At 52.6% G+C, this 12,668-nt stretch overlaps 1 protein-coding gene across 4 annotated transcripts in view; it reads right to left on the minus strand.

The window, feature by feature from the left end:
• HTT (huntingtin) overlaps positions 1-12,668 on the minus strand; it is a 102,862-nt gene that overhangs the window by 70,975 nt on the left and 19,219 nt on the right. For 2 of the 4 annotated variants that reach the window (XM_059676823.1, XM_059676805.1), the window contains exons 4-10: positions 11,582-11,641; positions 11,135-11,214; positions 6,532-6,670; positions 4,413-4,554; positions 3,544-3,722; positions 1,123-1,327; positions 90-137 (exon numbers count right to left, since the gene is read on the minus strand). In XM_059676823.1, the coding sequence (XP_059532806.1) occupies positions 90-137; positions 1,123-1,327; positions 3,544-3,722; positions 4,413-4,554; positions 6,532-6,670; positions 11,135-11,214; positions 11,582-11,641 (853 nt within the window). The remainder of the gene's footprint in view (positions 1-89; positions 138-1,122; positions 1,328-3,543; positions 3,723-4,412; positions 4,555-6,531; positions 6,671-11,134; positions 11,215-11,581; positions 11,642-12,668) is intronic. The other 2 variants (XM_059676833.1, XM_059676815.1) reach the window with 1 other exon arrangement.

Raw genomic sequence — 12,668 nt, forward strand, 5'->3', positions numbered from 1 at the left:
CCAGGCCCGACCCAGCAGCATGCACCCACAGGCAAGGCGTCGGAACAGAGACAATCAGCAAGGCCCAGACTGATTTCTGAAATAATCACCTTTTTGTTTTCTGGAAAGGACAGGGCTGCATGAAGAACCCCCTCCGGCTGTAAATCACAAAAGAAGGACAGATGAAAGAAGGCAGCGAGCTGTTGAAATTCAGAAGGAATTCAAGTATTTTCAAAAAGCATGATTCAACTGTAAAGCCAGAGAATATAAGAACGTATTTCCAAAAGGCAGTGAGCCGCTGTAATTTTGACATGAACATTACATTACCATGCAAATATACATACAGTTCAGGCCTAAAATGTCAAGAGTGCATATACACTACATGTAAAAAGCCAAATTAAAACCATCAGAAATCTCAGATTATCTGGTCAACTAATAAGCAAGTATAAATTTTCGTTAGGAACCACCATTAGAAATGAGTATTTTGGCGATTATTTGTAAGGCGTGCATTCCGTAGAGAAAAGGCTCTCCAGTACAAGGACAGGGAACAGGCACATGATCATCCTCTGCTCCCGGCACACGCATGTGCACGCACACGCAATGCACTACACGGACCGCACACCACAAGGCCGAGGAGAGGCCGGGAGAGAGGGAAGCCCCCAGGTGCAACCCAAGGCTCCGGTCTACCCCAGCTCCTAAGGGCGTCTCCATGTCAGGCAGGGCCACTGCTGCAGGAACACCAGGGGGCGGGGGGCAGGGGCAGCAGCACCGGGTGGCTCAGGGCCCCCCAGAGCAAGCACAGTGGGAGCAGAGACGGGCAGGCGAGGAGAGCTTTTCTAAAGTCGGTGAGGACAGCAAATAGAGACCCAGAGGGCAGCAGGAACAAAGCCCTGCGGACCCAAGACCCATCTCCGGCAAAGTGACAGATGACAGGCCCTGGAAACCTCTCCGCGCCATGTTCACTCTAAGACAGACGAGACGCCACCTGGAGGCAGCCGCGCAGACAGGGCGACCCCATCTTGCCCCTCCCCTTCCCACACACCAGTTCCCGGTGCAGAGGGCACCCGCACCTTGTTGACAGTCTGGTGAGGAGCTGAGGCATCGCTGCCCTGGCCCAGACCCAACAGTGGGGTGAGCACTCACCTATCAGCTCCACGATGCTCCCGCTGCGGCTGCGGCTGCCGGGCTCCTGGCGGGGCGCGCTGAGCTGCGCCAGGCCGCCCGGCGTGGTCAGGGCGCGCAGCAGCTCGGGGGGCGGGGTCCGGAGCAGCTGCTGCAGGAGCTCCAGCGCCCCGGTCACCACATTGTGGTCCGGGTGCTGGGCGTAATGCAACGTCAGCTCGTAAACCTGGAGGCGAAGACGGGCGGCTGTCACGGTGTTCCCACGGCCCTGGTGTCCCTTCCTGTCTGACGGCTTATGCTGGAGACGGGGGCCTTCATTTCCGCCCCAAAAACTCTGTCACGTCCACCAGTGCGCTCAGCGGCTGCCAGGTGGCCTCTGAATCCCCACGGGACTTGTCACCAATTCCCTAAGGGGAGCGGAGCCCGTGCCCAGGAGCAGACGAAGGTGTCCGCCTCGCGGGCTGGCCAGGGATGGAGAGCACGCTCCAGGGGCAGCGAGGAGGACTGACACCCTCCCTAAGCAAGGACCTCGGTCAGGAGAGCCCCCCAGAAAAAGCTGACAGAGCTTGTAAAGGCCTCAAGACAACTTTTCTCAGTGCTTCTCACACGACCTATCACGTTCCATGAACATGATGTATTCTTCATTAGAGTTGCTAAATAAAATACAGAGCACCCAGTTAAGTCTGAATTTCAGATAAACTAGTAACTTTGTAGTATGGTTGTGTGATTTCAGGCAGACTTACACCACACAATTATTCGCAATTTGCCGGGAGCCGGTCCATCCTTGTTGTTTCAAGGGACCTGGCATGTATGGCATACGGCTCTTGATATGTTTGCTCACCTTCTTGGCTCTGTGTTTTAACCAAGGTCACCTCTCCGAGAAAGGTTGAATCCCCAGGTAGGGATTTTCCCCTGAAGTTAGGGAGGGAATAAAACCCCTCAACTAAGTGCCAGGCGGGTAATTAATCCCTTTAACTACGAACAATCATCCTTAAACTACATAATCTTTTCTCCCTGGAATGGAGATAAGAAACGCCCTAACCTTTGTAATAGAGATTGATAGGATTGAATCAACTGGTATAAAAACAGTTGTAACAAGACAGAAACACTCAGAACTCAGAACACAGAACTCAGGAGACAGAATTCAGAAGACAGAACCTACACGGAGCCTAGAGACAGAAGAACTTCGCTGGCCAGAGCATGCCAGAGGATCCTGGACCGGGACTGGCCTCGGAGCCTAGAGACAGAGCCTAGCGGGAGAACATGGCAAGGGATCCTGGACTGAACCTGACTACAGAGATTGGCAGGAGAACCTGACTGGAACCTGGACACTGAACCTGACTGGAGAGCCTGGACAGAACCTGGCTGGAGAACCTAGCGAGGGAACATGGCTACAGAACCTCGCTGGAGATCCGAAGCAGAACCTCTCTGGAGATCCGGGCTGGAGATCCTGGCTAGGCTGCTGATCAACTGAACGCTGTCTCCGTGACATTCCTTCTTCGCCGACTCCGTCCACACCTTTGGGGACCCCTGGACCTGCTGGGGTTGGACCCCGGCAGCAATTTATCTAAAGTTCAAAATTAACTGGCAGTCTTTTTATTTGCCGAGTGGGCAGCCTGCCCTTTAACATCCTAACAGTAAAACATACGTCCAAAAAAGACAGAAGCACCAGAGGGCACAAGCTAAAAGGCTCCAGAGGCAGTGACACTGAACCGCTGGCTCTGGTTCTTCTGGGGGGCCCTCCATCACTCTGGGTCGCAGGTCTGCAAACTGCAGTCCACAGGCAACCCGCCCGCCACCTCTCCGCATGCGGCCTTCGTGGACACGCCGTGTCTGCGGCATCTGCAGCTGCCTCCGTGCTGCGGCCGTCAGGGGGCAGCTGGCCCGTCAGAGAAGGCGTGCGCCCCTGCACGAGGGAGTCTACCGCCACTGAACAAACTACCTCGTTAAAGGAGGACTCAGCAGCCCACTGCCCCCACCTCGCCTGCCCTCCCGAACGCTGTCAGCGACATCACTGCTTCATATTACTAGGGTTCACAATGTGTCACTATTTAAATCATGTGCTTTGCCTAAAGTTCAGTCAAAAACCGAATTTTAAAAAGTACACGTCTTACCATGTGTACAAACAGGACCGAGGGAGCTGGATAAATGTTTACAGAACAGATAAACACGTTTCATGGCCTGGTTTAGGAACAGGGTCCCGGTGCTCTGTGCCAGGCTGGGCTAGGAAAGCCCATGTGCCACGCTGTAACCTTGGGAGAGGCAACCTGCATTTCCCTCTGAGGTCACAGGGCTGGGGGCCGTGACCTCGGACCTGAACCAGGGGTCCGGCTCCGGAGCCTGTGCTCTGAACCTCGGCTGTGCCGCTCCCCTTCCCCGTGAGCCGACTCACTGGGTGACAGTCATGGCTGTGTCTGCACCAGAGTGAACCAGGGCTCCTACCTGCACCAGCTGCTCTGTCGAGGGGGAGACGTCCATTTCCTTTCGTGTCACCCCAAAGCTGCCTTTCAGGCTGGTGTCCTGGACCTGCTGCTGCAGCAAGGGCACCAAGTACCGCAGTGTGAGCAGCGCTCCCAGGACCAGCAGCGACGGGTGCTCACCCTCGATGGGAACCAGCAACCCTAGAAGGCAGCACAGCTCTGCATCTGGCTCCTGCTGGGACTCTGGCCTCTGTGGGTGCAGAGTCCCCAGCAGAGCCCTCTCTGAGCTGGCAGGGCGGACAGCAAAGGCACAGACGTCGCCATGAAAGCACACGTGTGCATCGCATCCCGGGGCGAGATCCAGGGGGGCTTCACAGGGAGACTCAGCACCTGGGCTGAGCAAGCAAGGCCTTCACACTGAGTCTGCCGTATGTGGGCGTCGGGCGTCCTTGCATACAAATGCCCACGTGCCGCCTGCATTGGCTGGTGCTTTCAGTTCCACGTGTGCAGGAGAGGCCGTGGGCAGCCACACCGCGCAGAGAACTGGGCCGGAGGCGCAGCTTCAGGCCGTGGGGACGCCCTGCACTCAGGGCTACCCCGGCGGCTGGGAAGCCTGGCTGCACAAGGGTGGGCCCGGGAAGGCGGTGGGTGGCACACAACCTGTGCCCTGCCCGGCTGGCGGGCCTGGGGCGCCTGCGCAGCTGCCGGGGAGCAGCCTTTCCCGCCCCTCACCCGACCCCCAGCAGGCTCGAAGCCCCGACCGAGCTCCCACCGCCCAGTCAGCAGGGCCCCAGGGGCTGCCCACAGGCCGAGGGATGGCCTGATCTCAAAGGTCTGTCACTAGCAGAGGAGACCCACCACCCCGGGGACGCCGCCAGGCCGGCGTCTCACCTAGGAGCACGCTGAGCAGCCAGCTGTAGAAGTACTGCGTCCTCCGGGAGTGCTGGCAGATGCTCACCACGCAGGCCGCCGCCGTCCGCCGCGTGGTCGGGGAGCTGGACTTCAGGTTCGTGATGAAAGCCTTCAGCAGAACCTGTGGCCACGAGCACCCATGCAGAGAAGAGGACGGCCCATGAGGCTTACTGTGCCTTTCATAAACCTAATTCGCTCCAAATCCTCGCAGAGCTGTCATCAACCACCCGAGACTCTCCCGGGCTGAACAGAAGCACCCAATTCGGGGAACCCCAGAGCAGCGCGACACAGGGACCGTCTAGTTCCTGCCGCCGAGGGCCAGCAGACACCTGGAGGTGGAAGCCCTAGCTCTGGAGAAGCTGTACCCACAGTATTTGAGGACGGGGTCAAGACTGACACCTGTAACATAAATGCGGTAAAAAAAAAAAAAAATCGACAAATCACAAGGCCAAAGAGAAAAGAGCGTAGCCAGCTACAGCCACGTCGGGCCCAAGAGACGGCTCGTACACGTGCCGCCTGCGACGGTCACTAAGAGGCGCCCTTGGGCCTGGAGCTCGGACAAGCAGACTGGACTGTTGCCGGGGGCCGGTCCAGCCTTGCTGCTTCAAGGGACCTGGCGTATATGGCATACTGTTCTTAATATGTTTGCTCACCTTCTTGGCACTATGTGTTTTAACCAAGGTCACCTCTCTGAGAAAGGTTGTTTCCCCAGGTAGGGATTTTCCCCTGAAGTTAGGGAGGGAATAAAACCCCTCAACTAAGTGCCAGGCGGGTAATTAATCCCTTTAACTACGAACAATCATGCTTAAGCTACATAATCTTTACTCCCTGGAATGGAGATAAGAAACGCCCTAACCTTTGGAATAGAGATTGATAGGATTGGAATCAACTAGTATAAATACAGATGTAACAAGGCAACAGGACACAGAACCTAGACACAGAACCTACACACAGAACCTACACAGAACCTAGAGACAGAAGAACTTCGCTGGAGAGAACATGGCAAAAGATCCTGGACAGAAACTGGCCACAGAACCTAGACACAGAACCTAGACACAGAACCTACACAGAACCTAGAGACAGAAGAACTTTGCTGGAGAGAACATGGCAAAAGATCCTGGACAGAAACTGGCCACAGAACCTAGAGACAGAACCTAGAGACAGAACCTGGTTGAAGAACCTAAAGACAGAACCTGGCTACAGAACTTGGATAGAACATGGCAAGAGAACCTGACTAGAACCTGGTGACTGAACCTGGCTGGAGAACCTGGACAGAACCTGGCTGGAGAACCTAGCGAGGGAACATGGCTACAGAACCTGGCTGGAGAACCTGGAGAACCTAGCAAGAGAACATGGACACAGAACCTGGCTGGAGATCCTAACCAGAACTTCGCTGGAGATCCTGACCAGAACTTGGCTAGAGATCCTGGCTAGGCTGCTGATCAACTGAACGCTGTTTCCGTGTCATTCCTTCATCGCCGACTCCGTCCACACCTTTGGGGACCCCTGGACCTGCGGGGGTCAGACCCCAGCAGACTGTGCAGCACATGCTCACTCTGTGCTAAGAAGTCAGGGAGCTGGATGTCGCTGGACCTCGGCATAACCCAGACGAGCTTCCCGGACAGCGTGGGGAGCCCACCCAGCACCCCAGGCCCATCTGCTCGGGAGCAGCGCCTTCTACACACACGTGGATACACCAGCCCCGCCAACTCTTCACCCACAAGAACAGCAAAAGGCAGGAAGTAGGAAGAAGCTCTTCGTGTGCCTCGGAAGATTCTAATGGAAATTATGGGCACGACACGCCCTGGCTGGGTAGTTCACTGGTTGAAGTGTCATCCCAATACACCAAGGTTGCGAGTTCCATCCCCAGTCAGGGCACATTCGAGGATCAACCAATGAATGCAAAATGGGTGGAGCCACAAATGGGTGGAGACACAAATGTATGGCGCGCGCGCTCTCTCTCTCCCTCTCTAAAACCAATAAATAAAAACTAAAAAATAAATAAATTATAAGCACAACAGAACTTAAGTACTTTCAAATGACTGTCCCAAAGCCCCAACTCCCCACAGACTCATTCGCAGGTGTATAAGACTCATACCTTAATCTCATTGTCATTTGCAAAATTGCCGAGCGAAGCCATAATTTTGGGTATAGCTGCAGCCAAGGTCTCCTGAACAGACTCCTCAGGTCTCTTGCTTGTTCGCGTCAGGCAAGGCAGGAGGTTCACCAAGTAAGGCCTGCATGTGAGAAAGGAAGCTGGGTCACTCTACCAGGTCCACTTTAGTAAGACACAACAACTAGTTTAGTGCCTGTGGGAGAACAACCAGTTTTTATAGCAAAACAGTCCTCAATGGAGAGGGGACAAACCTCAGCTAAAAGGACAGGAGGGCGAACTGCACATGAAGTTCAAACGCTGGCAGACGCTCAACCTTCACTCCCCCATAACCAGAGGACTCTCCAAAGCAGTTAAAAACGATTTGCAGCCCAGCTGTGTGGCTCAGGGGCAGAGCATCGGCCTATGAACCAGAAGGCCAGGGTTTGATTCCCGGTCAGGGCACAGGCCCGGGTTGTGGGCTGGATCCCCAGTGTGCGGCGTGCAGGAGGCAGCCGATCCATGATTCTCTCTCCTCACTGATGTTTCTCTCTCTCGCCCTCTCCCTCCCCCTCTGAAGTAAATTTAAAACATTTTTTTAAATAAAATAAATTTTCAGCCCTGACCGGTTTGGCTCAGTGGATAGAACATCGGCCTACGGACTCAAGGGTCCTGGGTTCGATTCTGGTTTAGGGCATGTACCTTGGTTGCGGGCACATCCCCAGTAGGGAGTGTGCAGGAGGCAGCTGAATCGATGTTTCTCTCTCATCGATGTTTCTACACTTGATCTTAGCCAAAAGGCCGAGAAGCGATCTCTCATCGATGTTTCTAACTCTCTATCCCTCTCCTCTCCTCTCTGTAAAAAAATCAATAAAATATATTTAAAAAAATAAATAAATAAAACAAATTTTCAAAATTATTTGCAGTAAATAATAAATTATTACAACACTCATATTTTAAATTAGAAAATAAGAGATAGGGAGAACCAAGATGGCGGCATAGGTTAACGCCGGAGTTTGCTGCTTTGAACAACTACTTCAAAAGTGAAACCAAAAAACGGAAGGGACATCACCCAGAACCACAGGAACGCTGGCTGAGTGGAAGTCCTACAACTAGGAGGAAAGAGAAACGCATACGGACACTCAGAGGAGGCGCAGTGCTGAAGTCAAATTCTGAGGTGCGGAGTGCGCAGAGCGGGCTGGCGGCGGAGGGCGCGGTTGTTGTTTTCAATCGGGAGGGAGTCGCAGACTCTGAGCACCAGATCCGGGCGAGTCTTTAGGGACCCAGACTCAAACGGGAGAAGCAGGACTGTCTGGCTTCGGTCAGAGCGAGTGCAGCTTTCTCTCCGAGCTTTGCAGCGGGTGCTGGGACTCAGAGAGGCAGAGCCCCTTGGGACAGGACTGAGAGCCGCCATAACTGCTCTCTCTGGCCCACCCTGTTGATCCTGTGCGACCCGCCCCGCCCAAGCCCTGCACAGAGGCATTTGCCGGATAGCCTCAGGCAAAGGCTAGATTAGCACCTCCCTAGAGGACAGAAGTTCTCTCACTGCTGACACAGCTGATTCTCATAGCCACTTGGCCTGGAGGTCAAACCCTCCCTGGAATTAGCTACAACAATCAAGATTTATCTATAAGACTTCGAACAAAGACCACTAGGGGGTGCACCAAGGAAGCATAACAAAATGCGGAGACAAAGAAACAGGACAAAATTGTCAATGGAAGAAATAGAGTTCAGAACCACACTTTTAAGGTCTCTCAAGAACTGTTTAGAAGCTGCCGATAAACTTAATGAGATCTACACGAAAACTAATAAGACCCTCGATCTTATATTGGGGAACCAACTAGAAATTAAGCACACACAGACTGAAATAACGAATATTATACAGATGCCCGACAGCAGACCAGAGGAGCGCAAGAATCAAGTCAATGATTTGAAATGCGAGGAAGCAAAAAACATCCAACCGGAAAAGCAAAATGAAAAAAGAATCCAAAAATGCGAGGATAGTGTAAGGAGCCTCTGGGACAGCTTCAAGCGTACCAACATCAGAATTATAGGGGTGCCAGAAGATGAGAGAGAGCAAGATATTGAAAACCTATTTGAAGAAATAATGACAGAAAACTTCCCCCACCTGGTGAAAGAAATGGACTTACAGGTCCAAGAAGCTCGGAGAACCCCAAACAAAAGGAATCCAAAGAGGACCACACCAAGACACATCATAATTAAAATGCCAAGAGCAAAAGATAAAGAGAGAATCTTAAAAACAGCAAGAGAAAGAAACTCAGTTACCTACAAGGGAATACCCATACGACTGTCAGCTGATTTCTCAACAGAAACTTTGCAGGCCAGAAGGGAGTGGCAAGAAATATTCAAAGTGATGAATACCAAGAACCTACAACCAAGATTACTTTATCCAGCAAAGCTATCATTCAGAATTGAAGGTCAGATAAAGAGCTTCACAGATAAGGAAAAGCTAAAGGAGTTCATCACCACCAAACCAGGATTATATGAAATGCTGAAAGGTATCCTTTAAGAAGAGGAAGAGGAAGAAAAAGGTAAAGATACAAATTATGAACAACAAATATGCATCTATCAACAAGTGAATCTAAGAATCAAGTGAATAAATAATCTGATGAACAGAATGAACTGTTGATTATAATAGAATCAGGGACATAGAAAGGGAATGGACTGACTATTCTTGGGGGGGAAAGGGGTGTGGGAGATGTGGGAAGAGACTGGACAAAAATCGTGCACCTATGGATGAGGACAGTGGGTGGGGAGTGAGGGCGGAGGGTGGGGCGGGAACTGGGAGGAGGGGAGTTATGGGGGGGGGAAAAAAAGGAACAAATGTAATAATCTGAACAATAAAGATTTAATTAAAAAAAAAAAAGAATAAAAAAAAAAAAAAAAAAAAAAAAAGAAAATAAGAGATAATATAAGAAACACCACTTCAGGAGTAGAGGAAGGTAAGGGGACAGGTGGCGATACAAGGAGACTTGACTTGGGGTGGACACACAGTGCACTGTACAGGCAATGTGTTGTGGAATTGTGCCCCTGAAACCTGTATAATTTTGTTAACCAGCGTCACACCAATAAATTCTATCAAAAAGATTCAATTTCCTGAAAAACACAAAATCTCCTAAGACAGCTCTGCTACTGCACAGCTTGAACCAAGCCTCTGCTCCGACGGGAGGGGCGGCACTGCCCACTTCCCCAGCCTGGGGAGAGTCCCGCCTCCCCGGGCAACCAGCCCTGGAGCCCCCCCCCCCCCCCCCCCGGGCTCAAGCCACACTTCTTCAGTATGGCTGCCTTGTTCAAGCATCAAGAGAATGCTGCTCACAGAAACATTACGACAGACGATGAGGGAAATGAAGGTTAAGGAATGAGAATGAAGCTTTCTTGGCAAAGAAGCATTACAGAAAGGGTCAGTGCTCAAGCTAAGCAGGCCTCAGAGATAAGACCTGGCTCTAGAGAAAGCAGCTGCCCTGCGGACGGACGCGGGAGTCACAGGCTGGACAAGCCAGGACCTCAGGACCCTGCCAACCTTGGGGAACTCGGCAGCGCCCTCTAGTGCAGGGCCAGGCACCACGCCGTCTGCACCCAGGACTACCTCAGGGAGCCTGGGCCCACATTTCTAAGGAGATAACTGTTTTATGAGTCCCAAGGGAAAAAAACAAACCAGCATCAAGAGGAAGAGAAATCTGACTTTTGAATAAGTAACGTCAGGCCAATGAGTCAACAGAGAGCGTCTGGGCGACGGGGCGCTGGGGCAGCTCTCCCTGGGCCTGGAAAGAAGCTGGATTTATCTGGACGGCTCGGGGGATGAGCCGAGAGTGCGCGTGAGGGAACAACTTGATCCAATCATATTTTAAGGTCGCTTTGGTTGCTAGGTGGAGAATATAACAAGCTTTTCAAAATAAAAACAGTAAAAGCAAAAGGTTAAATAAAGAGAAATTTCCTTAGTGCTGTATCTCCGTTAAACGCAAACGCACTGGAATCAATCGTTGCTTCATATTCATAGTGAGAGTCGGGGCCACTCCCGCGTTCCTCTCGGGGAGCCGAGGGTCTATGGACGTTTTGCCAGTTAAGGAGACCAAGGTGGAGGGAACAGCTGTGGTCCTTCTTTTGTTTTTTAAGATAGAACTGTTTCATTAGTCAAAACTATTCGCAGTTTAACGCCCACGGTTGAGTGCCCACATTGGTAACCCATGTCCTAGACACAGGCATATATGTCCATAACTCCTACCGTAAGCAATGGGGTTGGACTTGACCTCCTAACACTTGCCAAGTCCCTTTCCCGCAGCTGCCGCACGTGGACACTGTTGTCCGCACAGGACAGGGGAGGACCCTGGTGTCCGGGGCGCCCGCCTCCTACGGGCCTTGGGGGAGGGGAGGTGGAAATGAACAAGCTCACGGATGGAGCGTGCAGGAATATTTCTGGGAGCATAAGTGCTATGAGGAAAAAACCAGGACAACATCAACCACAACACAGCGCAGGGGACGACCTCAGGAAGTGACATGTGAGCTGAGATGTGAAGAATGCGCAGGAGCTGGCCTCCACCGCAATCTCAGCAACAATGACGACGATGACGACGCAGAGCATAGGACGTACCTGCATTTCTGGGGCCGGACCAGGTGCGCCAGCTCGGCGAACCTCCACAGGGCAGCACGCAGGCTCCGGGGAGCGCCGTTCTGCGTGGATTAATGAGCGGAGTTAGATTGTAGGGTCACGGACACACTAGTCACCAAGAGGACTTCACATAACAAAAGCATTTTTTCATTGTTAACTTCTATTTTTAGAGAAAAGGTCATCTGAATATTTACTTTAGAAATTTTAAGGTCTAGTGAATTTAATTATAACAATATAAAAATTTAGTTACCATTTTAAATACCCAACTCATCTAATAAACTACAAAGAGCAGAAGAAAAGTGAAATTATGTCTACTACAGCAAACAGCTCTCCCTTCTAACATGTTTACTTATTAAATGTAAGATGACATTTCCCGGAAACAGCTCACGGCAGCGAGGCGGCCGCTGCTGGCGGCGGAACAAGGCGCACCTTCTTGATTTCCTTGTAGAGCTCGAGCTGCAGCCTCGGGAGGTTAGAATCCATCAGCGCCTGCAACACAACCAGAGCTCAGCTCAGGCAGACAGCCCGCCAGCAGCTCTGAGCAAGCTGAGGCCGCTTACACCTCAGTCACGGGCAAACGCTAATAGCAACTAAACGAAGAACCTATTCATTGAGGAAAAAGCACATATATGCACAGGTGACTCACTTGAATGAAAATGGAAGAGAATTTAACTTTTATCACAATCAAGTACTACACAATATCAAAATGAAAGGGTAGATGGTTCAACAAATTCATTCTAAAGCTCTTATCTGAAACCCTGAACAGGCAGCGAGTGCAGAAAACCTCGAAAGTTCTGTCTTCGTTCAAGTGCACTCTGCCAGGTGACCCACATTAGTCAGCAAGGCCTCAGTCAGGGAGCCGTGGGCAGTGCACCTGCAAGGTCAGAGCCTCGCTCTGCCGTGGAACCCGCTCCCGGTGCAGACCCCGCGTCCTCCTCCAGGTCTGGCCCTCCCTTGATGTCCCGATGCGCCCAGCCTATGGCCCAGGGGCCCTCTGAGCCCACAGCCAGCTGGGAGCCACAGGCCCCTCCCAGCCAGGGCCTGCTCACCCTTCCAGGGCCCGCCTCCTTCCAGACGCCCCGCTCTCGCTCTGGGCGCTGGCTCCCGGAATCCCAGCAGGGCCTTCCCCGCTCCCAGGCAGGCCTCCCTCGGCACAGGCTTCTCGTCCGGGAATAAGCACCCCTCTGACCCCATCAGCCACCTGCCAGAGCCCTCCTCCTCCCCACGTAAGCACAGCCTTCGGACTGACCTCAGCCCCATTCTGGGCGGCACACACCGAGGCCGGCTCACCGAGGAGGGAGCCTGTGAGGTTTCCTGGCACCAGAGGCCGGCGCCAGTGTAAGAGGCCCGAGCCTCCTGCTTGCCCCCAGCCACCACCTCCAGGAAGCCTCTCTGCCCCCAACAGCGAGCACCCGGCTGGGACTCAGGGTCTGCACTTCTGTCCAAGCCGCCTCACACGGGACTGGACGTGACTTGAGGACAGAGCACATGGCCAGGCTCATCGGGTCCCCAGAGC

The sequence above is a fragment of the Myotis daubentonii genome, chromosome 1 (genome assembly GCF_963259705.1).
Source record: "Myotis daubentonii chromosome 1, mMyoDau2.1, whole genome shotgun sequence".
Lineage (NCBI taxonomy): Eukaryota > Metazoa > Chordata > Mammalia > Chiroptera > Vespertilionidae > Myotis > Myotis daubentonii.